Below are 23134 nucleotides of genomic sequence, written 5' to 3'. Positions count from 1 at the left end.
CATGTATACGCAAGACTATATCTCCATAGCAACACGCTAGCAACACCCCCTACCTGTGCCACGCTATCCAGCCATGTGTCTAGTGTATCACAGGCCATGCGGAGGTCACTCTCATTGAACTCATACTTCTTAGTCCAGCCTAGTGGAGCATAGCGGAGTCTCTCTTGAATGGTGGCATGAAACCAAGCCAGGAGGAAGTAGAGTCTTGCTCTCTCGTGTGGCTCCCTGCACATGCGAGGGGCAGGCACTGTACTGAAGGTGCGCACTAGGTTAGCCTTCACACCAGGTGGGGGTTCAAAGGTGAAGATACGCGATGCTCTCAGTAGGTTGACTGGAACCTGTGAAGTAGAGCAATAAATCATTAGCTAATATAATCACCACTATCAGTGGTTTAATATTATAAAAGAGGCTATTTATTCAGCCACCTTAGGGTTAATATTCTAACAGGGAATAGGCTAGCTATTTATTCAGCCACCTTAGGGTTAATCTCCATTGTTAGGAACAGCCTGAAGCTAGCGTGGGGAGTCAGAGAGTGGAGCTTTTTCTCCAGCTGCACCAGCCATTGTGGAGCCAGATGAACATTCTTCAAGAGTACCCAGCGACCTGTCTTTGAAGCACTGTTGATGGCCTTTTCAGCCAGGTTGAAGCCCTCCGCAGATCCTGTGTGTGTGGAGTGGGTGGTGTGTGTGGTGTGGAGTGGGTGTGAATCATGTACTCTTATACATGTACCAGTGAACATGCTTTGTGCTATTAGTATGGAGTGCTCACCAATGGCGATGGATGTACACTGCTTGCTCTGTTGAGTAGCGAGATCATCCACTCGTCCACTAGCATCATATCCAGTCACAGAGCACAGGAGGATGGGCGTGTTAGACTTCACCTACATGTAACAGGGGGCAGGGGCAAAGGTGAACACAGACATGACAGGGGACAAAGGTGAACACAGACACACATGGCAGGGCAAATTAAACTAAGTGCAGAAAATTAAGCGACTGTTTCCCAGCAATACCTACTATACACACACACACACACACACACGCACACACCTCTGTAGCCACGATGTTGGCCAGGTCCATCTCCTGCTCTGAGTGCTGTTGGAAGACCTCTCCAAACACAGCTATGACCAGATGTGAAGCTATAGCTAACAGCCTGTCTGCCCTGAAGGCTTGTATCACCAGCATCCGATACACAGCACGACCAATAGGAGCTGCAGGAGATACAATAAATATAGTAATGTGAGGACAGTTGACAACACTAATGCATCCTATCACCCATGCATGCCCCCCCCCCCACACACACACACACACACACACCCCCACACACACCCACACTTACACAGGTCTCTATCACCCATGCATGCCCCCCCCCCCCACACACACACACACACACAACACACACTTACACAGGTCTCTATCACCCATGCATGCCCCCCCCCACACACACACACCTACACTTACACAGGTCTCTATCACCCATGCATGCCCCCCCCCCCCACACACCTACACTTACACAGGTCTCTATCACCCATGCATGCCCTCCCCCCCACACACCTACACTTACACAGGTCTCTATCACCCATGCATGCCCTCCCCCCCACACACCCACACTTACACAGGTCTCTATCACCCATGCATGCCCCCCCCCCACACACACACACACACAACACACACTTACACAGGTCTCTATCACCCATGCATGCCCCCCCCCCCACACACACACCCACACTTACACAGGTCTCTATCACCCATGCATGCCCCCCCCCACACCTACACTTACACAGGTCTCTATCACCCATGCATGCCCCCCCCCCACACACCTACACTTACACAGGTCTCTGTCACCCATGCATGCCCCCCCCCACACCCACACTTACACAGGTCTCTATCACCCATGCATGCCCCCCCCCCACACACCTACACTTACACAGGTCTCTATCACCCATGCATGCCCCCCCCCCACACACACACCTACACTTACACAGGTCTCTGTCACCCATGCATGCCCCCCCCCCACACCCACACTTACACAGGTCTCTATCACCCATGCATGCCCCCCCCCCCCACACACACACTTACACAGGTCTCTATCACCCATGCATGCCCCCCCCCCCACACCTACACTTACACAGGTCTCTATCACCCATGCATGCCCCCCCCCCCCACACACACACACTTACACAGGTCTCTATCACCCATGCATGCCCCCCCCCCCCACACACCCACACTTACACAGGTCTCTTCACCCATGCATGCCCCCCACCCCACACACCTACACCCCCACAACACACACACTTACACAGGTCTCTATCACCCATGCATGCCCCCCCCCACACACACACACACCCACACTTACACAGGTCTCTATCACCCATGCATGCCCCCCCCCCACACACCTACACCCCCACAACACACACACTTACACAGGTCTCTATCACCCATGCATGCCCCCCCCACACACACCTACACCCACACTTACACAGGTCTCTATCACCCATGCATGCCCCCCCCCCACACACACACACACCCACACTTACACAGGTCTCTATCACCCATGCATGCCCCCCCCCACACACCTACACCCCCACAACACACACACTTACACAGGTCTCTATCACCCATGCATGCCCCCCCCCACACACACACACACCCACACTTACACAGGTCTCTTCACCCATGCATGCCCCCCACCCCACACACCTACACCCCCACAACACACACACTTACACAGGTCTCTATCACCCATGCATGCCCCCCCCACACACACACACACTTACACAGGTCTCTATCACCCATGCATGCCCCCCCCCCACACCCACACCCACACTTACACAGGTCTCTATCACCCATGCATGCCCCCCACACACACACACCTACACTTACACAGGTCTCTATCACCCATGCATGCCCCCCCCCCACACCCACACCCACACTTACACAGGTCTCTATCACCCATGCATGCCCCCCCCCACACACACACACACTTACACAGGTCTCTATCACCCATGCATGCCCCCCCCCCACACCCACACCCACACTTACACAGGTCTCTATCACCCATGCATGCCCCCCCCACACACACACACACTTACACAGGTCTCTATCACCCATGCATGCCCCCCCCCCACACCCACACCCACACTTACACAGGTCTCTATCACCCATGCATGCCCCCCCCACACACACACACACTTACACAGGTCTCTATCACCCATGCATGCCCCCCCCCCACACCCACACCCACACTTACACAGGTCTCTATCACCCATGCATGCCCCCCCCCACACACACACACACTTACACAGGTCTCTATCACCCATGCATGCCCCCCCCCCACACCCACACCCACACTTACACAGGTCTCTATCACCCATGCATGCCCCCCCCACACACACACACACTTACACAGGTCTCTATCACCCATGCATGCCCCCCCCCACACACACACCCACACTTACACAGGTCTCTATCACCCATGCATGCCCCCCCCCCACACACCTACACTTACACAGGTCTCTTCACCCATGCATGCCCCCCCCACACCCACACACACACACACACCCCACACCCAACACACACACTTACACAGGTCTCTGTCAGTCTCCCAGCACTCTGGCACAGACAGCTCAGGATTAGAGCAGTCCAACCAGTCCAGGAACTCTGGGTTACCTGACACATAGTTAGGAAGGTTAGCGAAGGCTCTCAGTTGCTTCGACAAGTGCTGCATGCTCAACAACTGTAGGAGGAGGAGGGACATGTAGTCGTTAGTTGGTAGGGAGCATCAAGCTCTTACCTGGGTCTTATCCAGGCCAGTGATTGGAGTGACCCTAGTGTCCAATCTCATCGACTCTTTCCCTCGCAGGAAATAGTCAAATTCACTCACGTAGTCATCCTCTCTGTGGGGGGTAGGTTAAAACACAGTTCAAACAAAGTTCAGAGTAACTAGAAACAACTAGAACAAGGTAATTTCAATACTAGGTACATACGAAATGGATCAGAGCATGACTCACTCTGACATGCCCTTGAGATAGATCCTACAGAGAAGGACGGACAGTACTATCCTGTCATCATGTAGCATTCCTCGAGACACTCGGTTGAACACAGTCTGTGAGAGCAGGACATTGATGACATCACTATAATTATACTACCAGGTACTCGTATAATATAAGATTGCCCACACAGTCAATGTCCCACCACCCACACACACAGACCTGGAACATGTCATAGGTTATGTGGTGCAGTCTCTTTGTGTGGTCAGACAATCCCTTGAGGTGAGGGTTGGCTGTGAGAACGACTTGGAATATCTCCAAGAAGAACTTGAGAGAATATTGGTATAAGAAGTGAACCTGCAGGGAAACAAGGACACTGTTTAAATACTTATCATCCAATAATATTGAATATTGTACAAGCAAATCTATGACATATCCAGATAGTACATATGTAACTCTGAGCTTTGAAACTGGCTATTAAAGCAGCTAGCTATGGCTTGAGTCTCCCCTAGCTAGCTAGTTCACCTGGTGTAGAGACTCCAGTGTGAAGTATATCGAGGCTATTAAGCTATGGCTTGAGTCTCCCCTAGCTAGCTAGTTCACCTGGTGTAGAGACTCCAGTGTGAAGTATATCGAGGCTATTAAGCTATGGCTTGAGTCTCCCCTAGCTAGCTAGTTCACCTGGTGTAGAGACTCCAGTGTGAAGTATATCGAGGAGCAGGCTGATGACAGAGGCATGTATTGTTGGGACACAGTCTCCACCTCTCCCATCACAATGTCAGTCTCATCAACCTTGCGCTGGACCTCAGCCGCCTCCTTCTTTAGGGTCTCCAACTGACCAATAATCCTACAGCAGTGGAGGAGCACGTTTAAACAGTTGATCATTTATATTATAAATTTCAACCAAAATATATTTAACAGGAAACTTAGACACAGCTAGTTCAATGTGAGCGTACCTATCATCGTCGAGGATACGACCTTTAACCTCGTTTAGTGCCTGGAGGAGAGACTGCTCAAGATGACGTAGTCTCAATAAGAACTCTCCCTGGAGCTTGAGGAGGTCAGATCTTTTCTTGTCCACATCTGGTCTCTCTGCCTTGAGCACTTGATTGAGGCACTGTGTCTGGAGGGAGCCTCGGGTCACGGTAAAGTTCACAAAGGTTACTCGAGAGCACAGGTCCGGAGGGAACTCAACCTGAGGGGGGTGGAGTTTCATACACACTCACAAACACTATAATATTATGATAGAACTTCCTATAGCCGCATGGTACTGTAGCCGCATGGTACTGTAGCCGCATGGTACTGTAGCCGCATGGTATTATAGCCGCATGGTACTGTAGCCGCATGGTACTGTAGCCGCATGGTACTGTAGCCGCATGGTACTGTAGCCGCATGGTACTGTAGCCGCATGGTACTGTAGCCGCATGGTACTATAGCCGCATGGTACTATAGCCGCATGGTACTATAGCCGCATGGTACTATAGCCGCATGGTACTTTAGCCGCATGGTACTGTAGCCGCATGGTACTGTAGCCGCATGGTACTGTAGCCGCATGGTACTATAGCCGCATGGTACTATAGCCGCATGGTACTATAGCCGCATGGTACTGTAGCCGCATGGTACTGTAGCCGCATGGTACTGTAGCCGCATGGTACTTTGTTAAAAACAGGCCTAATTACATATAATCTGAAAGGCCTCTCTAAGCTAGCTTTCAGAAAATCATAAAATTAGACAACGAAACTAAAGTTATGGTCGTTCAAAGATGCTCTTATTTAACGCTGGGTATACAGCTACTTATACTCTTGTTACTATAGGCTCTCCCGATACTAATAATACATGACTACACATTAGCCCCGCCCACTCACAGAGGGGTCCCTAGTGGAGAGGAAGATGGTGAAGGATGGTGACAGGTCAATGTCCTGGTCTCCCAGGGTGATAAGCACACGCCCACCTGTCTTACGGACCTCACGGTTGAGCACAGGGTTCAATATAGGGTCATAACTCTCAACATCCTGTGAACAATTAGAGGGTCAAAGTACAACAAGCTAGTGTGTGTAGTTCCAACGTTACCTGAACCAGAAGAGGGTTGCCGAATCTCAGAGCACTTTCAAGATTCTTACGAAATGAGTCGTCCAAGAAACTGAGCGAGAGAGAATAGACACAGTAACTAATGGCAGCCACTGGTGTGCAGGCGCGGCCAATGGCAGCCACTGGTGTGCAGACACGGCTAATGGCAGCTACTAGTTCTATCCAACATGCATGTGACCACTCGCCCCCCTCCCACTCCCTGCTATATGCAACCCCCCTACTATATGCAACCCCCCTGCTATATGCAACCCCCCTACTACATGCAACCCCCCTACTACATGCAACCCTCTGTACCTAGTCTTTGAGATCTTCCTGTCTTTGTATTCGTTCATAATGAACTCTGTGGCCTGCCCTGAGGGGTCAATGATGAGAGGGTAGCGATTGAAGCGCTGGATCATGATAGCATTCTCCACACACAGGTCATCACTAGGCAACGAGTTGGACTGCCACTTGAGACGATCGTCAGCATTCGATAAATACTGAGAGAGGGAAATAAATAAGTTTAGAGCACACGCCCACACCACACACACGCCCACGCCACACCACACACACCTCCACTCTGGCGAGGTCTTGTCTGTATGCGATGTTAGCCTGACCCAGATGATTCATCCATGATGAGAACAGAGACTGACGGAAGGCCTGCAAGAACAGATACACTGACCAACCATTGTCTGGGCACACACACATTACATGCAGTGTATACATCAACTTCTAATACACAGTTAATAATCTATTCTTGCTCCCTACATTACAAGAGGCCACACCCACTCACCTGATCAAAGTACCCAGCGTATGCCATGAAGGCCGAGGTTAGCAGTACATCTCCACTGATGGTGGCCATTTGACTCTTGAACGTCTCACTCCCAGCGTCCCATCTCTCCCTCTCATCCCCTAGACTGCCTAACAAGGCCTTGCTGCGCTCAACCTGAGGGAGGGGGGGCTTATACACAAGCAGCTAAAGTTGTATGTTATATGTACGCAACATGTTATTACAGGGACACTTGAATATTTGGATAGGGAGGTTGGTAATGATCATTGCACTAATAAGCTTACCTTAGCCTCCACAGTGGCTAGATCATTCTTGATAGCGTTGGCCTCACTGATGAGGATGGCGTACTCTTCCTTGTACATGTTGATGCTCCTCTCGAGGTCTACCACGATCTTTTCAATCTCCTCGCCCTTGATACGTGTAGTTTCGGCGCTCTCCTCCAATGTGCGCAACTCCTGCCTCAGTGGGTCTACTTTGTTGAGCATCTCAGCGTAGCCAAGCTGTAGTGGTGGTCATACACAAGCTCAGTACACAAGCTCAGTACACAAGCTCAGTACAGTAGCATTCAGTATGTGTCCAGTAACACATACATACACATGTGAATAGTATAATAGCTCCACTATTCCAGACGACAACTAACCTGAGCTATGGCCCACTTGACAAGGGGGCCACAAGCTTTGCTGGCTCTGTTGACACCCTCATAGTTGTAGTTAGGGTCAGATAAGAACTCTCGATCCAAAGCTTGTCGTATATCCTCCCTGTGTGTGTGTGTGTGTGTGTGTGTGTGTGTGTGTGTGTGTGTGTGTGTGTGAGTGTGTGTGTGTGTGTGTGTGTGTGGAGGGGTGTGTGGGTAGAGGGGGTTAACGGGGCTAGGGTGATACACACAGTTGCTGGCATAATCCTACTGTCACTAATAGGGAGCTAACTTGGGAAAATGACAATAGTACAGCCAGCCATCCACTCACGTGATCATCTCAGTGTTAAAGTTTATGATGGAAGCAATGAAGTTATCTCTGATAATGATTTGACGGATGGCCTTCCAGTCTTTAGATGGTTCCCCCAAGAGCATGCAAATACTCTCGAGGGCCATCTTCACCATCTTAGGAGGATGTTGGAGTGCTCGGATCTCCACAAGTTGCTGTTTTTTTATCGATTGTACAGCTGTGTGTATGCGTGCGTGCGTGTGTGTGTGTGTGTGTGTGTGTGTGTGTGTGTGTGTGTGTGTGTGTGTGTGTGTGTGTATGGGTGGTGGCATATCATACGACCATGTCCGTTAAAACATAACTAAGAAATAGAAATTACAATTCCATCCCATCATTTGACAGCTGCCTCAGTACACGATAACACTATATTATACCCACCACTCTGGGCCTCCTTGACAGCTGGCTCCACCTTGGCCAAGTCCCCCAGGACCACCTCCCTCTTAGCTGTCACGTGAATCGTTTGATTTCTAAGCTGCTCCTGGATCTCTTGAGACGTTACCTTTCTCTTCTCAGCTTCTTGTTGGTCCTTCACCTGTGTGTGGGTGTGACAAGAGTGGGGTGTGTGAGAGGCAGTAGAATATAACTCAAGTTATGGCAGTTCAAAGATGCTACTAGCTGACGTGGGACCAATACAATTACTACAGTCGTGTGAATCGCTGCTGATGTACCATTTGCTTGAGTTTTTGGTTGGCCAGAGCATTCTTCTGTTCCAGTTCATTCTTCTTGATGGAGAGCGATGACTGGAGCTCCTCCACCTGGTCAACTGTCTCACGGATTTTAGCTAGTCCAACATTGAGATGGAGCTGTTGCTCTTCTAGATCACTGCGCTTCTCGTTGTACAGCTTCACCTGTGAGAGGGCGGAGGGTTGATCATGATGGAGGATTAGAGGCTACAGTAAGACAGCTGATATGCAAGGGAAGCCCTCTACAATACTAGTACAGGCTATTATCAACTACACTGATCTTATACAATAACCCTTTTGTTGATTACTAGACCAAGTATCGACTCACGTAATGGTTGATGAAGTCTAGGTAATGCCTAGGTGTGAGGGCCATGGTGCTAGCACCCCTCTTACTCAGTCGAGAGTTGGCCTGGTGTAGAGTTTGGTGGACATACACAAAGGCATTGATGATGGCTTGTCTGTGTGTGGGTGTTGGGGCCAGGTCTTGGTACACTGAGGGGAACACCTCAGGGCAAATGTACTGTAGGGTTAGAATATTACACACAACACAGTGACAGCTGAAGCACTTACATCTGATTTATCGAGGTCTACTTTGTTGGTGAACTCGAGCCCAACCTGATACAGTGCTCCCATTGACCAATCACCAAACCAGTTCAGCACACACCTGTGGACACAGCAACGCATCATTGTCATGTGTAGTAATTATGATGTCATCTGAAACAACACTAGTGGGTATGATACACGTAATAACAGTTTCTTTTTTGTAATTCCTGGCCCTGATAATGCTCTAGCCCCCCCTCCCTCCCACACCACCCACCCCCACACACACACCTATTGAAGAGAGCTGGTGATGTGGCTGCTCTGTCCTTGAGTCCCTCAGAGGAAGGGTTCATGGTGAACACCACATGGAGGTTACGCATCACCTAGGTAACGGACAATATCAAACCGCACACTAGTACAGGTTAGCCACACCCACCTTCTGGGTGAACCACTTGTAGAGTTCCTCAGTGGAGTCAAGCATAAGCCCCTCCCTTTGTGAGCCCTCCTTACACTGCGTCATGAGTGTAGTGAAGTCATCACCTTCAAACAGACCAGGTACCTGCAGCAAAGGAGGCAGCAAAGGAGGGAACTCATGATAACACAGATGTATTGTTTTAGAGGCAGTATAATTCTTTTTGCTACCCTCAAGGCCTTGTCGTCCAGGACAGAGTTCATTTCCTGAGCTATTTAATGGACAGTACACGTGTAGACTGCAGTAACCACTAGAACTAGAGGCCTCCAGTGGATCTGCCTCCCCCCCCAGGCTAGGGTTAGGTGAGATGTCCCTACCTCTCCATTGGCTAGCAAGGTGTTCATCCTCTCCAGGAAACCAGAGTCCAGGATGTTAGACTCATCCAAAATGAACACGATCTTCTCATCCTTACAGCCAGAGCGACGGAGTACAGCGCGGAGGTCATCGTCGAAGTCAGCGGCCGTGTACCTGCGATGTACCTTGATCTGGTATAGCGAGAGGCCATTGATCCACGCCACAAAGCGGGAGAGGGTGGTCTTCCCAGCTCCACTCACACCTATCAGTAGCAGATGACCCTACACACACAGAGGTCATGCAAAGGTTAAAACCATACAACCTTCGTACAAAGAAATCCATCAGTATACGAACAATGAAAGGCTACAGACAACCATAAAAATACTACAATCATTCACCTGTTTCTGCTTAAATATTCTGTCAATTCGGAGCACATGATCTAAGACTTCATTGAACAAGACCAGGGGGACGTCCAACTCCTCCTCATAGAAGACCTTGAGACGCGCTTGCACGTAGCTACGCAGCTCCTCTTGTTCCACTGGCAGGTAGTCCTTAGACAGCCAGTTACTGTACAGAATTGGTCTGGCGAGGGCCGTCTGTGGGGGGTAGTGTGTGTGTGTGTGGGGGGGGGGGGTAGTGTGTGTGTGTGTGTATGGGGGGGTAGTGTGTGTGTGTGTGTGTGGGGGGGGGTAGTGTGTGTGTGTGTGTGTGTATGGGGGGGGTAGTGTGTGTGTGTGTGTGGGGGGGGGGGTCAAGGGAGAACTATGCAGCCATTTAAATGCCCCACCCACTGTTACAGCATCATACAGAGCTCCTGACTATAGTACCTCAGGAATACCTACCTTGGAGTCCACATTAGGGAAGTGCTTGACAGCCACCATGTTCACATTCTCATCAGTCCACATCCTCTCCTCATCATACACCAGACGATCCTGGAACAGACGCAGTGCCTCGTGTGCCCATATCCTGACCAGCCCCTCCACTGGGAGGGTCTCCAATGGCTTGAGGGCCTCGTACACACCTCTCACCCAGCGTGTCATCTCTCTGGGGCTGTAGATGTAGTGAGGCTGCATGTCCTGTGTGAACCGCTCCTGTAGAAGGGGGTGTGGTTAGGGGTGTGGTGTACAGTAAGACATCACATAATAATATTTTAATGGATATAATCGGCTCTGTAAGTAACTGTTCTGATGATCCAAATTCAACGATTTAATGAAAGCCTAGAAGGAGCTCGTTCATAAATTTGGGACGGGCCTGAAAAAATACCATGGGTGTTTTGTCAAAAACGGCAGAAAATTAACTTTTGACATCATCTGAAAGGCCTCTCTCTAAGTTGTCAGAAAATCAGAAAATTAACGTTATTAGATCAACGAAACTAAAGTTATGGCCGTTCAACGATGCTGTGTTTAATATCCCACAGAGCACTGTCCTTACTTGAGACATGGTGTAGAACTCAACCATAGCCTCGGTCAGCGGGTCGGCGTAGGCTCTCAGGTTAGGCACCAGTCGCAGCATGGCTCTGTTGAAGGTGCCGTAGATCTGGCGGAGGGAAGCAGCAGCCGGGTAGTCAACATAGATGACAGGTACGTGGCGAAGGAATCTGTGTGTGTGTGTGGGGGTGTGAGTGTGTGGGTGTATGGAGGGTACGAGAAATGTGTGTGAAATACAGATGTACAATGTAGCTGTTAGCCACAGAATCCCACGCTACCAACATACGCTAAGGATGCTCATAGCAACCCACCGATGAGTGAGCGGTTTTCTGCCTGGATCTGTGGGCGGATTACACGCCCCCACAAACTGGATCCTCTCCAAGTGGATCCACGTCTGATCGGAGGTTCTATAGAACCCACCGTGCTCCACTATCTGCCGCAAGAAAGATATCACTCTCTGGGTACCTGCAGTGGGACGAGGGTAATAGCTAGCACATGACATTGTGTGGAATCAATGGATTGTGACTAGTCACAGAACTTGTGTCTAAGCACAGCATTGGAAAGGTAATTCTGAGAGCCATTGAATGCATCATGATCTGAACACAAATTACAAGCTCTCAAAGTTACTGGCCCAAACTTCATTCAACTCAAAGCCACACTCATAATTACTCCAGGGTCTATAAGCACACCATCACCATGGTTACACACAGAGCCCGGGTGGGTACTAACCGTATTTGTCAGTATCTGGCAGGTTAATTTCATCACAGAAGAGCACAACCTGCACGAGTGTGTAACAAGTGTGTGACGAGTGTGTGACGAGTGTGTGACGAGTGTGTGACAAGTGTGTGACAAGTGTGTGACAAGTGTGTGACAAGTGTGTGACAAGTGACACAATTATATCGCCAATAATGACAAGAGAGGAACACTATATTAGCTTAATGTGTGTAGGGGCTTACCCATTTGCCGAGCTGGATGGGTGCCATGACAACACCATTGGGGGTTCTTCTGTACTCACAGTAATGATCGAAAGTTTTTAGTAACAGTTCTGGTGTTGTAGCACTAGAGAAGTTCAGTCCAACCACCTGTGGAGTGGGTGTGTGTGTGTGTGTGTGTGTGGGGGTACATCAGTTTAGTTCATGTGGGAATAGTAACAGCTGTAATGGAGCTACCAAACACCAATACACACACGCTACATGAATAATCACATGATCTAAGCCACACCCACCTCCATATCTGGTAGCGCCCTGAGAGCAGAGAATAAAGTCATAGTTTTCCCAGAGCCAGGTGGTCCACATAAGACCATGGGCTTGTGCTCAGCCAACCATGTGTACAGTAAGGTCTCGTGGCGTACAGTATCTAGGGTTGGCACTACTATATCTGGTGATCCAACGTTGTGAGTCTCCACTTCAATCTTTGGCACCTTGTTCAACCATTGTGACCACTCCCCCTGTATGGTGACCTCATAGTCTATGATAGGAGTGCTGGACCCAGGGAGGGGGATGGTGGTTACTCCCCTGATGAACTCCCCCATCTCAACCCGGCTCTTTATCTTGGCATCACCAGAGAATGACCAGAGGAGAGAGTAAACCAAATAGCGAGGAACATACTGTTCTAGCTGATCAAACTGTGTGTGTGTGTGTGTGTGTGTGTGTGTGTGTGTGTGTGTGGGAGGTTAATAAAAGTTCTAAAACATAAGAGCAGTTTACACACACTATCAGCTAACAACTGTGAACCAAATGTAGTACTAACACTAACCACACCCACAGACCCCTCCCTAGCCACACCCACAACTCACGGCCATAGGGAAGTCCGGATGTGACTGATTATAGTTGAGGACGTTCCTCACGAGTTGGTTGAGCATTGAGAACAGAGAGTTGAGAGCTCTGAGTCTAGTAAAGTCCATGATGTGATCCAGCTTGCTGGCATACGCCAGTGCCCTCACAACTAGCCCGTCCGAGCTAAAGTGCGGTGCCAGCAGGTCTGCACAATCACGCTGGACCTGAGGGGGAGGATATTATTATTATTAAGAATGAAATGAGAAATGTGATTTAAAAATAATTTTTTTGTCAATGTGCACGCACACACATGTACTATACCTGTAGTGTAGGAGAGACGTCTTCGTTCTTGGCCCCGCCCCCTATCCGAGACTCCTCCCCCTCCTCACATGAGATGTTACGGAGGCGTGACAAGAAGTTCTCAAATACCATATCCAGGGAGAGAACATCTTCACTGAACCACACCATGCCACAACGTGACACCGTTGCCAAGGTAGCATAGCGCAGATCCTGTACCTCAAACATCACACGAATCTGCCGAGGGAAAAGTAATATCGAGAAATTAAAATACTGTAGAGGGGATGGTCCCTCTAATTAAGCCATTCTCACGTTTGGTGGTAGACTGAGTCTCTCTCCATTGGGTAGTGTGAGCAGCTTGTTGTCGTCCAGGACAGAGTTCAGATTCTCCACCCACTCAGGGTCAACGTCACCATCAAACACAATCCACTGACGCTTGTTGATCTCCCCACGAACATTGTCAATGATTCTACGAGCAGGAGGGGGTGTGGTTAGTGTGGGAGGTATGAGCAGGAGGGTGTGTGGTTAGTACAGGGTATGACAGGAGGGGGTGTGGTTAGTGTGGGAGGTATGAGCAGGAGGGGGTGTGGTTAGTACAGGGTATGACAGGAGGGGGTGTGGTTAGTGTGGGAGGTATGAGCAGGAGGGGGTGTGGTTAGTGTGGGAGGTATGAGCAGGAGGGGGTGTGGTTAGTACAGAGCGAGGGAACATGGAAGTACTAGTACAAGCTTGAATATACATGTATGTAGCAGTACACTAAGCTTTAGCTAGAGGCCAAATGAAGTTGCTCTGACACACGTGATATACAACTACTTACTTCCTGAGTATATGAGTAAACAGTCCGTCAGTCCATTCTCTAGTGTTAGGGTCTAGGACACCATACAAGTCTTCCTTGGATATGGCCTTGGGGTCAATGACGTGTGCCACCCCCTCTACTCCCTCCAGCCTCTCAAGAGCCTTCAGTAGCACCTGCAGATACACAGGAGGGTATACAATATCAGCAGAGACACCAACTTAGAACAACTCTCAGAAACAATGGCTGTAACAAAACACATCATTTTACTGGTTTCCAAACTAAGATCAGCGAAGCTACTGATTGCCCAGTCCACACGATGTACATACCTTCCAAGCTGTGGACTTTCCACTACCACTGGGCCCGACCATCATCAAGCCATGATGCAACTGGGTGATCTGGTAGAGTTGGAGAACCTACAGCAGACAGGAGGAGGGGTCAACACCTTTTCATCAAAACGTTATAAAAAAAATATAAATAAAAACACAAAATGTAAAATTAGAGCTACAGAACATGTGCTCTAAGTAACACATTGCATGGTATCACAGTAAGCCACACCCACCTTCTCCACCCACTGAGAGCCTGCCTCTCCAGAGACTAGCTGCAGTTCATCGCAGACCTTGGTGATCTCTCTCCTGAGTGGATCCATCTCTGCTCGCGTGTAGCGCACACCAGGGAACACATCTGATAACAGGCTGTGCAGCAACGGGATATCCTCAGCTACTAGCTTGGGTACCATGGTCTCACACACTGACTGGATCAGGATCTGAGGGGAGGGAGGGTGTGGATAATTAGAGCAGTCTTGGGTGAAATATCATACGCACAGCTGGTACATGTTGCGTTAAATACAAGAGCATCTTTGAACGACCATAGCTTTAGTTCTGTTGGTCCAATAACGTTAATTTTATGATTTTCTGAAAGCTTAGAGAGGGCCTTTTACATTGTAGATGGTGTGTTAAAATCGTAATATTTTTGGCCTGCTTTTGACAAAATACCATGGGCTATATAGCCCACCAAAAGTATGACTCGTTCTAAATTTGGGATTTGAGTATTATACCATATGAACGGGCTCTTTCCAAGCTTTCAGAAAACCCCAAAATTGTGAATTTGTACCAGCAGAACACTGTGATCTAACACTGTGACAGTCTACACAATCCCACCTCCTGCTCGGGTAGTTTCTCTGCGATGCTGCCCTCATCAATGACCTCCTGCTTCTGTGTCAGCTCAGCCTTAATCCTCTTGATACAATCCCTCTTGACATTGCCTGCACTGACTAGAACACTCTTCAGAGCTCGGAGCCCGAAGTCGTAGTGAGACTGATTGGACAGTTGCTCATCACACAGTCTATAAGAGGGGGGGGGGTGATGGACGGTATTAATCAGGACGGTATTAATCAGGGGGGGTGATGGACAGTATTAATCAGGGCGGTATTAATCAGGGGGGGGTGATGGACGGTATTAATCAGGGGGGGTGATGGACAGGACGGTATTAATCACTTACTTGAAGAAGGGTACTATCTTTGATGCCAGGATCTCGGCAGTCCTAAAGCCCTGTGAGTAGAGCATCACCTGAGCAATCAACTGGCGATCAGGCTTTGTCATAGCCAGACTAGAGGCAGCAAAGAGAGAGATGATGATATCGGAATTATACACACGCTATAATTATACAGACCTTCTGAACAACTGCTTGAGATTATCTGGCAGGTTGGAGCGGCCAGCATATCCAGGGTTCATCGTGATGAAGATGGCCATGTCCTGGTTGATCTTGACGCTCTTCCCAACTAGCTCAACAATGATTGGCTTGCTGCCCGAACCAAGCGTCTCTGTGTGACAGTTAGAGCATGGGCAGTAGACAACAAAATGGCTAGCACAGAGGCTATGACAATAGAATTGCTATAGGCAGTTTTAGTAATTGTGTACGGGCCCGTGAGGCCACTAACCTTGGGCCTGGTGTCCGTGCTCTTTGAGAGCCTCTTGGATCATCTGGATCTGCTGAGATACAGCAGACAGCATCCTCTCCTCCAGCCTGTTAAACTCATCGAAGCAACCCCACGCCCCAACCTACACACACAGGGCAATGAATAATGGACCTTATATTGCCATGTACATTACACACGTGTGTAACTATTATAACTATTATCAGCTCTCACTTGGCACAGACCGACGAAAATACGACCCATGGCCTGAAAGTCGAATGTTTCATCGCAGTTGAAGACGAGTACAAATCGTCCAAGCTGGTGGCCCAGCGCCTTGACTGACTCAGTCTTGCCAGTGCCGGCCGGGCCTAAGAGGAAGGGGGGGGGGGTAATGTGTGTGTAGTGATCTAGTTACCCCCCACCAACAATACTACCCCCCCAAGTACCAAACAGTGACCCCGTATCCTCAATACTACCCCCCACGTACCAAACGGTGACCCCCCAAGCCTCTCCTCCAGGGCTTGTGTCATCGTGAGGTAGCAACGGTCTGTCAGGGGGGTTTGGACAAGTTTGTCCTGTACCCCCAGATACTCAAATCCATAATTAAATCGTGCGTTGGCCATGTGGATGGAGAGTTGCTGCAACACGTCCGTGTTCTTAGGATCGAAATAGAAACGCATCTGAGAGAGCCACTCAAAGCGGCGTGGATCTGTCACACCATTGTTGATGAGCATGCGGGTAGTGTCTCTCTGGTGGACAAGTTCAGTGATCTGTGGAGGTGTGTGCATGTGGGCGGAGTGTGTGAGTGTGAGTAGGGAGGGTGTGTGGGGAACAACAAACGTCAATCTATTATACACGTACACGTACACGTACATGTATATACAACCATCTTTTTTGTAACAACCATCTTTTTAAAACACATCAGTTACATATAACAACAGTAATCCTTCCACTCACGAGGTGCTCCAGCTTCTTCCTCCTTACTGGTGGTTGTTCCTGCAAGACGGAGTCGGCCAGGACAGTGAGTGTGCACTGAACAACTTTCAGTACCCCCTCCACTGGCCGACCCCCCTGGAGCACCTCCTCCACAGAAGATGACCAAGCGATCTGATTGGCTAGTACGACGAGCTGTGCCTGGTAGCTGTCCACCCAAGACATGTACTGAGCTGGATTGATGTTGTCTGTGTTGAAGTGTGAGATACCGTCTACTGCTTGTGACAGCAGAGTGGCCAAGTTCATTCTCATGGCTTTTTCCACCATCATTAGCCACTGATTGATCTTAGGGTTCTTTACGATATTGACTGGCTCTTTGAACATTACCTGAAGTGTGTGTGTGTGTGTGTGTGCGTGTGTGTGTGCGTGCGTGTGTGTGCGTGTGTGCGTGTGTGCGTGCGTGTGTGTGCGTGTGTGTGCGTGCGTGTGTGCGTGTGTGTGCGTGTGCGTGTGTGTGCGTGCGTGTGTGTGTGTGTGTGTGTGTGTGTGTGTGTGTGTGTGTGTGTGTAGCATTGGCATTGCTAGTTTAATATCATGATACAGTGAGTAGCTTTATAAAAGCATGTTGTTGACTTGCCTAGAATAATAGCATGTACACTCCCGCCCCCTCATACCATATACCCGCCCACTCACCTGCTCCCCCTCTCGGGAGCTGATTCCTAATACAAGAGTTTCGTCTTCGGAGAGTACTAAAGAGGAGACGCCGGCAAACATTTTTTTGAAGTGTTTTTGCAGCTTGGGGACATTTTTGCTGTTACCAATGATTTCCAACAGGTCTTCGTCTCCAACGAAATAGAATCTGTCAACAAAAGCAGCAGTTAATACCATATAAGGCATACACAGTCTAATATACATGTAATATAAAGACAGTAGACTAGTAGCTACACTCCCTCACAGAAGGCACAGGGTCACACTCCGCCCACTCCTTACCGTGGAAACGAAGCTCTCTCTCTCTCAAGATATTCTCCGAGAGCTTTCTGTATCTTGCCCAACAGATCTGCCAACCGCTCAAGACTCTTCTGTACCCCTGGGATATTGAGCACGTCCATCACTAGGGGGGACTTGGTTACTTTACGCATGAGCCCCAGGAACTCGGAGCTTATGCTGTGGTTGTAATGGGGTGGGCATGTCAGTGGGTGTGGTGTACAGTTGTGTGGGTGTGATTACAAGAACATGCACGATAGCGTATAACCGGAACACATTTTGTGGGTGTTTTAACTTGGCGATTTTTACCAAGATAGCCAAATATTAAAGTTTTCCGCTGGACACAACGTCATTGCTGCAGTAGCCTGAGACACCAAATTAACAAACGCCAAATGACTCATTTGCCAATAATTTAGAATACCTGCCGAGTTTTCCAGTTACACGAAATTTCAAATAATAGCTAGAGATTACACACACGATGATAATGGCTCACCTTTGAAACCGCTGTGATTCGTTTGGAAGCAGATGTTTGATGTCAGCAGAGCCCGTGAATATCCCCTCTAGATAGACCCATCTGCGCTGGACATCGATCCAGACATCAAACAACGCGTTGATCCTGTTGAGCCGGTCCTCCCAGGATAGAGCATCATCCTCAAACACCTGCAGAGAGAGAGGGGTGATATAACTGCTGAGTATGCACTATGAGCGGCCAGTAAGAGCACAGGGAAGATGGCTGTGACTCACCTTGTAGTAGGGGGAGAGCTTCATAGCTGTGACTGAGTTGATGTGCTCCTTGACCTTAGTGAATAAGTCGTCCCAGCCTCGAATGATCTTGCACTTGTTCTGGTAGTTGATGAGTTCTAGCTCATAGTTTTGCCATGAGTCTCGAACCTGGGGACATGATACCACAGTGATGTGCTATAGTGTATCTTAATGTCATGTATGTGTGTTTACTATACAAGGTGGCTGGCTAACATTTGCAGGCTCTTAACATCGCTAACATATCCTCCTAGCAAGCATTGAAATGACCTAGTCTCAATGTGAAATGTTGCTAGGATTGGCCAGGAAAAGCACGAAAAAGCGTAGACACAATCTCATCAATCTCTCCCACACTACTATTACATACTCACCATTTTCAGGAACTCCTCTAGTGCCATCTCTCCCTGAGCTACCAGGATGATGTCCCTCACTATCATCTCATTCCTCTGCAGGTCCACTACCCACACCTGCCCCAGTGTGAGGTCATGCAGTTGCCAGGACACTCTGAGCTTCTTCATAAGTTGTTTCCAGTGACGGTCCTTCAAGGCCTCAGACTTGAGTTCTGTCACCAACACGTTCACCTGAAGGGGGGTAGGGGGTAGGGGGTAGGGAGTAGGGGGTAGGGGGGGGTAGGGGGTAGGGGGGTTAGATACTATTCACCATTGACAAACATAAGCTACGAGCATTGCTAAAAGTTGGTATTTTGAAATTGAGTAAAAAAAAAACGATTTTAATACACCGGTTTATTTTAAGCTTTCAAAATAACATAAAATAATCCTTGAAATTGGACAATCCTAAAGACAAGTTATCCGCTATCAAAGATCTTATTGTACGGCAGCATGACCACACCCACCTTGGTGTAACTCTTGAGCTTGCTCTGCACATATTCGAATGATGCGTACTGTTTGAGTCGTGATGGGAAAGTCTTGAGCTGCTGCAAGAGGGCGTCCAAGGTCTGCCGAACCTTCCGAGGGGCCACTGACAACCACGGCCGCTCCTTCAACTCTTCTATCTTGGTCCAGATCTTCTCCAGCTCCACCCAGACTCCCTTGAGGTCTTGTAGCTCCTCAAGTGCGACGATGACACGGTCATCCCCGCCACTGACCAGGCCAGGGTCGGCTAGTTCCAGGGCTTCCTTGGCTTTGATGAGATTGTCCCTGTCTTCCTTCAAACGTGTGAACTTGCCCTCAAAGATAGTGAGAGTGCTGGCAGCATCGTCAGGTCGAAGGTCACCCTGGAGGGGAGGGGAGGTACACAAAACAAACAAATAATTATTTATTACCACTAAAAGAGTGATATCTCATATATATAATTATAAAGAACACCCACACACCACACACCCCACCACACGCCCACACACCACACACACCTGCACAGGTTTCCCCTTCTCCCACTCGGCCAGTAGCTCTTGTGTTTTGGCCTCGACTGCTTTGTCTTCAGTGACAATCTTCATCTGTAGTGTGCCGATCTGTGTCTGCATGGACGAGTCCTTCCGACGCAGTATCTCATTGAAGGCCCCCCACTCGCCCTCCACATTATCCACATAGATCCACGTGGGCGGGAACTGGTACCTCTGGCGGTCCAGTATCTTCTCCCCAGCTCTGAACACCTGCTCACACCCACACACAGAGGATTGTGTTAATTATTGCTACAAGTACCAAACGAGATCTCAAACAGCTACAAAATGACTTCCAAATGTTTCATAATTCATTTTTAAGGAGAAAGCAAGTCTACAGACAGCCTTTGCTCCCCACCTCCCCACCCACCCACACACACCTCGACATTCTCCTCCCAGCTGCGGACTTTCCTCTTGAGCTCTTGCAGCAGTGTGATGAAGCTGACAGCCTCGGAGGTGGTGGACGCATCCACTGAGTGGTTCTCAAGCTCTGTACGACTCTGCGATAAGTAGAGCCAAACATGAATGAATATCTTGAAATTTTGCATATCGTATATATTTTGTGGTTTTCTAGCTGTTCAAAGACACTACAATATAACTACAACCACCCACACCACACCCCACACCACACACACACCTTGGTGACGTTAGAGTGGAAGTCGGTCATATTCTCTCCGAGGAGAGCACCAAAGCGTGACAGGATCTCCCTATGCCAGCTGTCATACTTGAGAGTGACCTTCTGCTGTACTTTACCATAGTGTATCTCAACTGGTCCAAAGGAGCGTAGTGTGTCAGTCGTGTCAATGGTCTTACGAGACTTCCTGTAGGGGTGGGCGTTAATTAGAAGTGCATATCATATGAACTCTTGTAAACCATAAAAGAGCATGATCATAAACAAACTATTATACAGATTGACATACTTGACATCCATGAGCAGCTTCTGCCACTTTGAAATGTCTGACTCCAGTCTGCTGTAGATATTGCCAGGTTCCATGTCCCACAGACTCTGGTACTGAAGCCACTCCTACAAGCAGGGGGGGGGCAAGATGTAATAACCAGTCAGTGTTCCAGAAATTTTCTGAAAGCTTAGAGAGAGTCTTTCAGATGATATGTTAGGACCCAAAATGACTACATGTATATCCATAGTCTAACACTTTTAACTTGAGGCTCTCATTATACATAGCTTTTGTAGCCCCGCCCCCTAAGACCACACCCCCACCTACCTTAACGTAGATGTCTACCTCCCCCACGAGGCCCTCTATGGCAGCATAGGCCTGGACCAGTGGACCGGAGTCATCCTTCATCAGCTTGCCCAGTAGAGAGCGATAAGTGGCTTCAGTCGGGCTGACCTCATCCAGACCAACCTGGGGGGTACAAGGCGGGCGTTAATAGGAACATCATTTGAAGATAATTATTTCTGCTTAATTTACCTGATATCGTGTGCTCTGTAGCCGTGGCAACGCGGTGACAGTAGCCACCCACTCATGCAACTGAGCGACTAGTTTCACTCGTGTCATCTCTGTGGGGGGTCTCAGATGCATCACCTGATTAGTGATGTGTAGCTCGTTCCGAACAGTCTGTGGGGGGTAGGTTATATAGTGATAGCTGATCAATAATATTTAAAAAATAAAAATAATAATTATAATAATAATAGAGGTTGTTTGTACCTCAAGTTGTGGAGTGCCCCCTAGTTTGACAGTGATGGGGGTGTTGGAGGGTGTGGTGTCCATAGAGGTGTCGACCCCGCCCCCTTCTGACGAGACTCCACACAAGCACTCAGTCCACGCAGTGATGGACAAGTGGAGACGCTTGATGAGGCGCTCCTCTATCTGTGTACAAGAGAGGGACAGGGGGCACATTGTCAGCACACGTGATCATGTTATCTAAGCACACCATTTGAAAGGTAATTCTGAGAGCTATTGAATGCATCAATTAGTTGGACAATCTGAACATAAATTACGGGCTCTCAAAGATAGCTACTAAATAGGCTGAAATGTGTGAAAGCACAAGGTTATAGTAGTACATCCACACGTACCTTCCCGTCGAGATGGCCCACCCAGGCCACGAGGTTGGAGTAAGAGCGGAGGTTGAGATCATCCACGAGCTTCTGCACCTTCTCCAGCACATCCTTGAACAGTCCTGTCTTGTACTCACACATCTCCAGGGAGCACACTAAGTCATCAATGCTGTCAGTATAGGACAACACGTCGTCAACTCTCTCTTGGAAGTTGAATATGCACTCTGAGAATTTCTGAACAAAGTTCTCCAGTTTGTACGAGTCCCATGCAACACCACAGCCCTCGCGTATCTGCTCCTGTACGTCACACTTGAGCGAGGCTACAAGCTTAGAGATACCCTGGTGGGCGTCAATCTATGTGGGGGGTGTTGTGGGTGGGGGGGGGGGTCAACAATTAATGTAATGTAGAGACATAGAATAGTGCATAGAATCTCCAAATACAACACATGTCTTTAGGCTTAGAGCTGAGATGCTACAAACGAGCAGCTATCACATGACAGTAACCTAGCAACAGTAGATAGCGTACCTTCTGACAGGTGAGTTCGTAGGTTCTAATGCTCTCCATGAGTGAGACGGCGTGAGGGTACAACTGGTTGGCCTGGTTAGCCTGGTTCACGATGGCAAAGGGAACTCTGAACCCTAGCCACTTGAGGTTACGTACCTGTACAGAGGAAGGGGGTGTGGTCAAGTACAATCACCATAACTTGAAATATAAATTATAGTGCAGAAAATGTAAAAAATAAAAGCTTTATTCAGTAGCTCTAAGAGCCTTCAAGAGACTAAGTCTTTGCTGTATAAGGACGTACCTCTTTGGCTAGTGTGATGCTCTCGGGTGCAAAGTTCACTTGTAGGCGGAGGATGGTTCCGTTGCGTGTGCGCTGACTCACTATGTTGAAGATACGACCAGACACGACCTGTTGACGAGCCTCCACCTAGCAACACAGCATAGCAACAGCATGAGGGGAATATAATGCAAAAATAACTACAAAAAAACATAGTTACATATGTACCATCTTTCTTAATA

General features: G+C 48.8%; 1 protein-coding gene across 1 annotated transcript in view; it reads right to left on the bottom strand.

Annotated features, from left to right (window-relative positions):
- Nucleotides 1-23134, bottom strand: part of LOC135342572 (cytoplasmic dynein 1 heavy chain 1-like) — a 30815-nt gene that overhangs the window by 3289 nt on the left and 4392 nt on the right. Inside the window, exons 11-71 of the mRNA XM_064539321.1 lie at nucleotides 22917-23042; nucleotides 22637-22771; nucleotides 22129-22464; nucleotides 21761-21922; nucleotides 21524-21670; nucleotides 21317-21457; nucleotides 21014-21117; nucleotides 20731-20914; nucleotides 20474-20593; nucleotides 20067-20306; nucleotides 19551-19931; nucleotides 19069-19278; nucleotides 18683-18829; nucleotides 18432-18598; nucleotides 17945-18118; nucleotides 17648-17813; nucleotides 16979-17341; nucleotides 16509-16791; nucleotides 16256-16389; nucleotides 16046-16166; nucleotides 15778-15928; nucleotides 15607-15714; nucleotides 15267-15450; nucleotides 14669-14872; nucleotides 14436-14522; nucleotides 14131-14282; nucleotides 13626-13782; nucleotides 13338-13550; nucleotides 13037-13240; nucleotides 12467-12865; nucleotides 12198-12323; nucleotides 11971-12019; nucleotides 11553-11706; nucleotides 11246-11411; nucleotides 10657-10905; nucleotides 10213-10410; nucleotides 9838-10095; nucleotides 9485-9607; nucleotides 9340-9431; nucleotides 9079-9172; nucleotides 8837-9028; nucleotides 8494-8673; nucleotides 8204-8357; nucleotides 7808-8003; nucleotides 7483-7600; nucleotides 7127-7342; nucleotides 6846-6998; nucleotides 6626-6712; nucleotides 6368-6552; nucleotides 6056-6125; nucleotides 5851-5997; nucleotides 4942-5180; nucleotides 4667-4832; nucleotides 4208-4342; nucleotides 4007-4101; nucleotides 3790-3892; nucleotides 3582-3732; nucleotides 1047-1207; nucleotides 769-880; nucleotides 476-660; nucleotides 54-338 (exon numbers count right to left, since the gene is read on the bottom strand). Coding sequence (XP_064395391.1) covers nucleotides 54-338; nucleotides 476-660; nucleotides 769-880; nucleotides 1047-1207; nucleotides 3582-3732; nucleotides 3790-3892; nucleotides 4007-4101; nucleotides 4208-4342; nucleotides 4667-4832; nucleotides 4942-5180; nucleotides 5851-5997; nucleotides 6056-6125; nucleotides 6368-6552; nucleotides 6626-6712; nucleotides 6846-6998; nucleotides 7127-7342; nucleotides 7483-7600; nucleotides 7808-8003; nucleotides 8204-8357; nucleotides 8494-8673; nucleotides 8837-9028; nucleotides 9079-9172; nucleotides 9340-9431; nucleotides 9485-9607; nucleotides 9838-10095; nucleotides 10213-10410; nucleotides 10657-10905; nucleotides 11246-11411; nucleotides 11553-11706; nucleotides 11971-12019; nucleotides 12198-12323; nucleotides 12467-12865; nucleotides 13037-13240; nucleotides 13338-13550; nucleotides 13626-13782; nucleotides 14131-14282; nucleotides 14436-14522; nucleotides 14669-14872; nucleotides 15267-15450; nucleotides 15607-15714; nucleotides 15778-15928; nucleotides 16046-16166; nucleotides 16256-16389; nucleotides 16509-16791; nucleotides 16979-17341; nucleotides 17648-17813; nucleotides 17945-18118; nucleotides 18432-18598; nucleotides 18683-18829; nucleotides 19069-19278; nucleotides 19551-19931; nucleotides 20067-20306; nucleotides 20474-20593; nucleotides 20731-20914; nucleotides 21014-21117; nucleotides 21317-21457; nucleotides 21524-21670; nucleotides 21761-21922; nucleotides 22129-22464; nucleotides 22637-22771; nucleotides 22917-23042 — 10539 coding nt within the window. The remainder of the gene's footprint in view (nucleotides 1-53; nucleotides 339-475; nucleotides 661-768; nucleotides 881-1046; nucleotides 1208-3581; nucleotides 3733-3789; nucleotides 3893-4006; nucleotides 4102-4207; nucleotides 4343-4666; nucleotides 4833-4941; nucleotides 5181-5850; nucleotides 5998-6055; nucleotides 6126-6367; nucleotides 6553-6625; nucleotides 6713-6845; nucleotides 6999-7126; nucleotides 7343-7482; nucleotides 7601-7807; nucleotides 8004-8203; nucleotides 8358-8493; nucleotides 8674-8836; nucleotides 9029-9078; nucleotides 9173-9339; nucleotides 9432-9484; nucleotides 9608-9837; nucleotides 10096-10212; nucleotides 10411-10656; nucleotides 10906-11245; nucleotides 11412-11552; nucleotides 11707-11970; nucleotides 12020-12197; nucleotides 12324-12466; nucleotides 12866-13036; nucleotides 13241-13337; nucleotides 13551-13625; nucleotides 13783-14130; nucleotides 14283-14435; nucleotides 14523-14668; nucleotides 14873-15266; nucleotides 15451-15606; nucleotides 15715-15777; nucleotides 15929-16045; nucleotides 16167-16255; nucleotides 16390-16508; nucleotides 16792-16978; nucleotides 17342-17647; nucleotides 17814-17944; nucleotides 18119-18431; nucleotides 18599-18682; nucleotides 18830-19068; nucleotides 19279-19550; nucleotides 19932-20066; nucleotides 20307-20473; nucleotides 20594-20730; nucleotides 20915-21013; nucleotides 21118-21316; nucleotides 21458-21523; nucleotides 21671-21760; nucleotides 21923-22128; nucleotides 22465-22636; nucleotides 22772-22916; nucleotides 23043-23134) is intronic.

Source organism: Halichondria panicea, chromosome 10 (genome assembly GCF_963675165.1).
Source record: "Halichondria panicea chromosome 10, odHalPani1.1, whole genome shotgun sequence".
In the NCBI taxonomy this organism is placed as follows: Eukaryota; Metazoa; Porifera; class Demospongiae; order Suberitida; family Halichondriidae; genus Halichondria; species Halichondria panicea.
The sequence above is the reverse complement of the archived record's forward strand: the minus strand, read 5'-3'. Positions and strand labels throughout refer to the sequence as shown.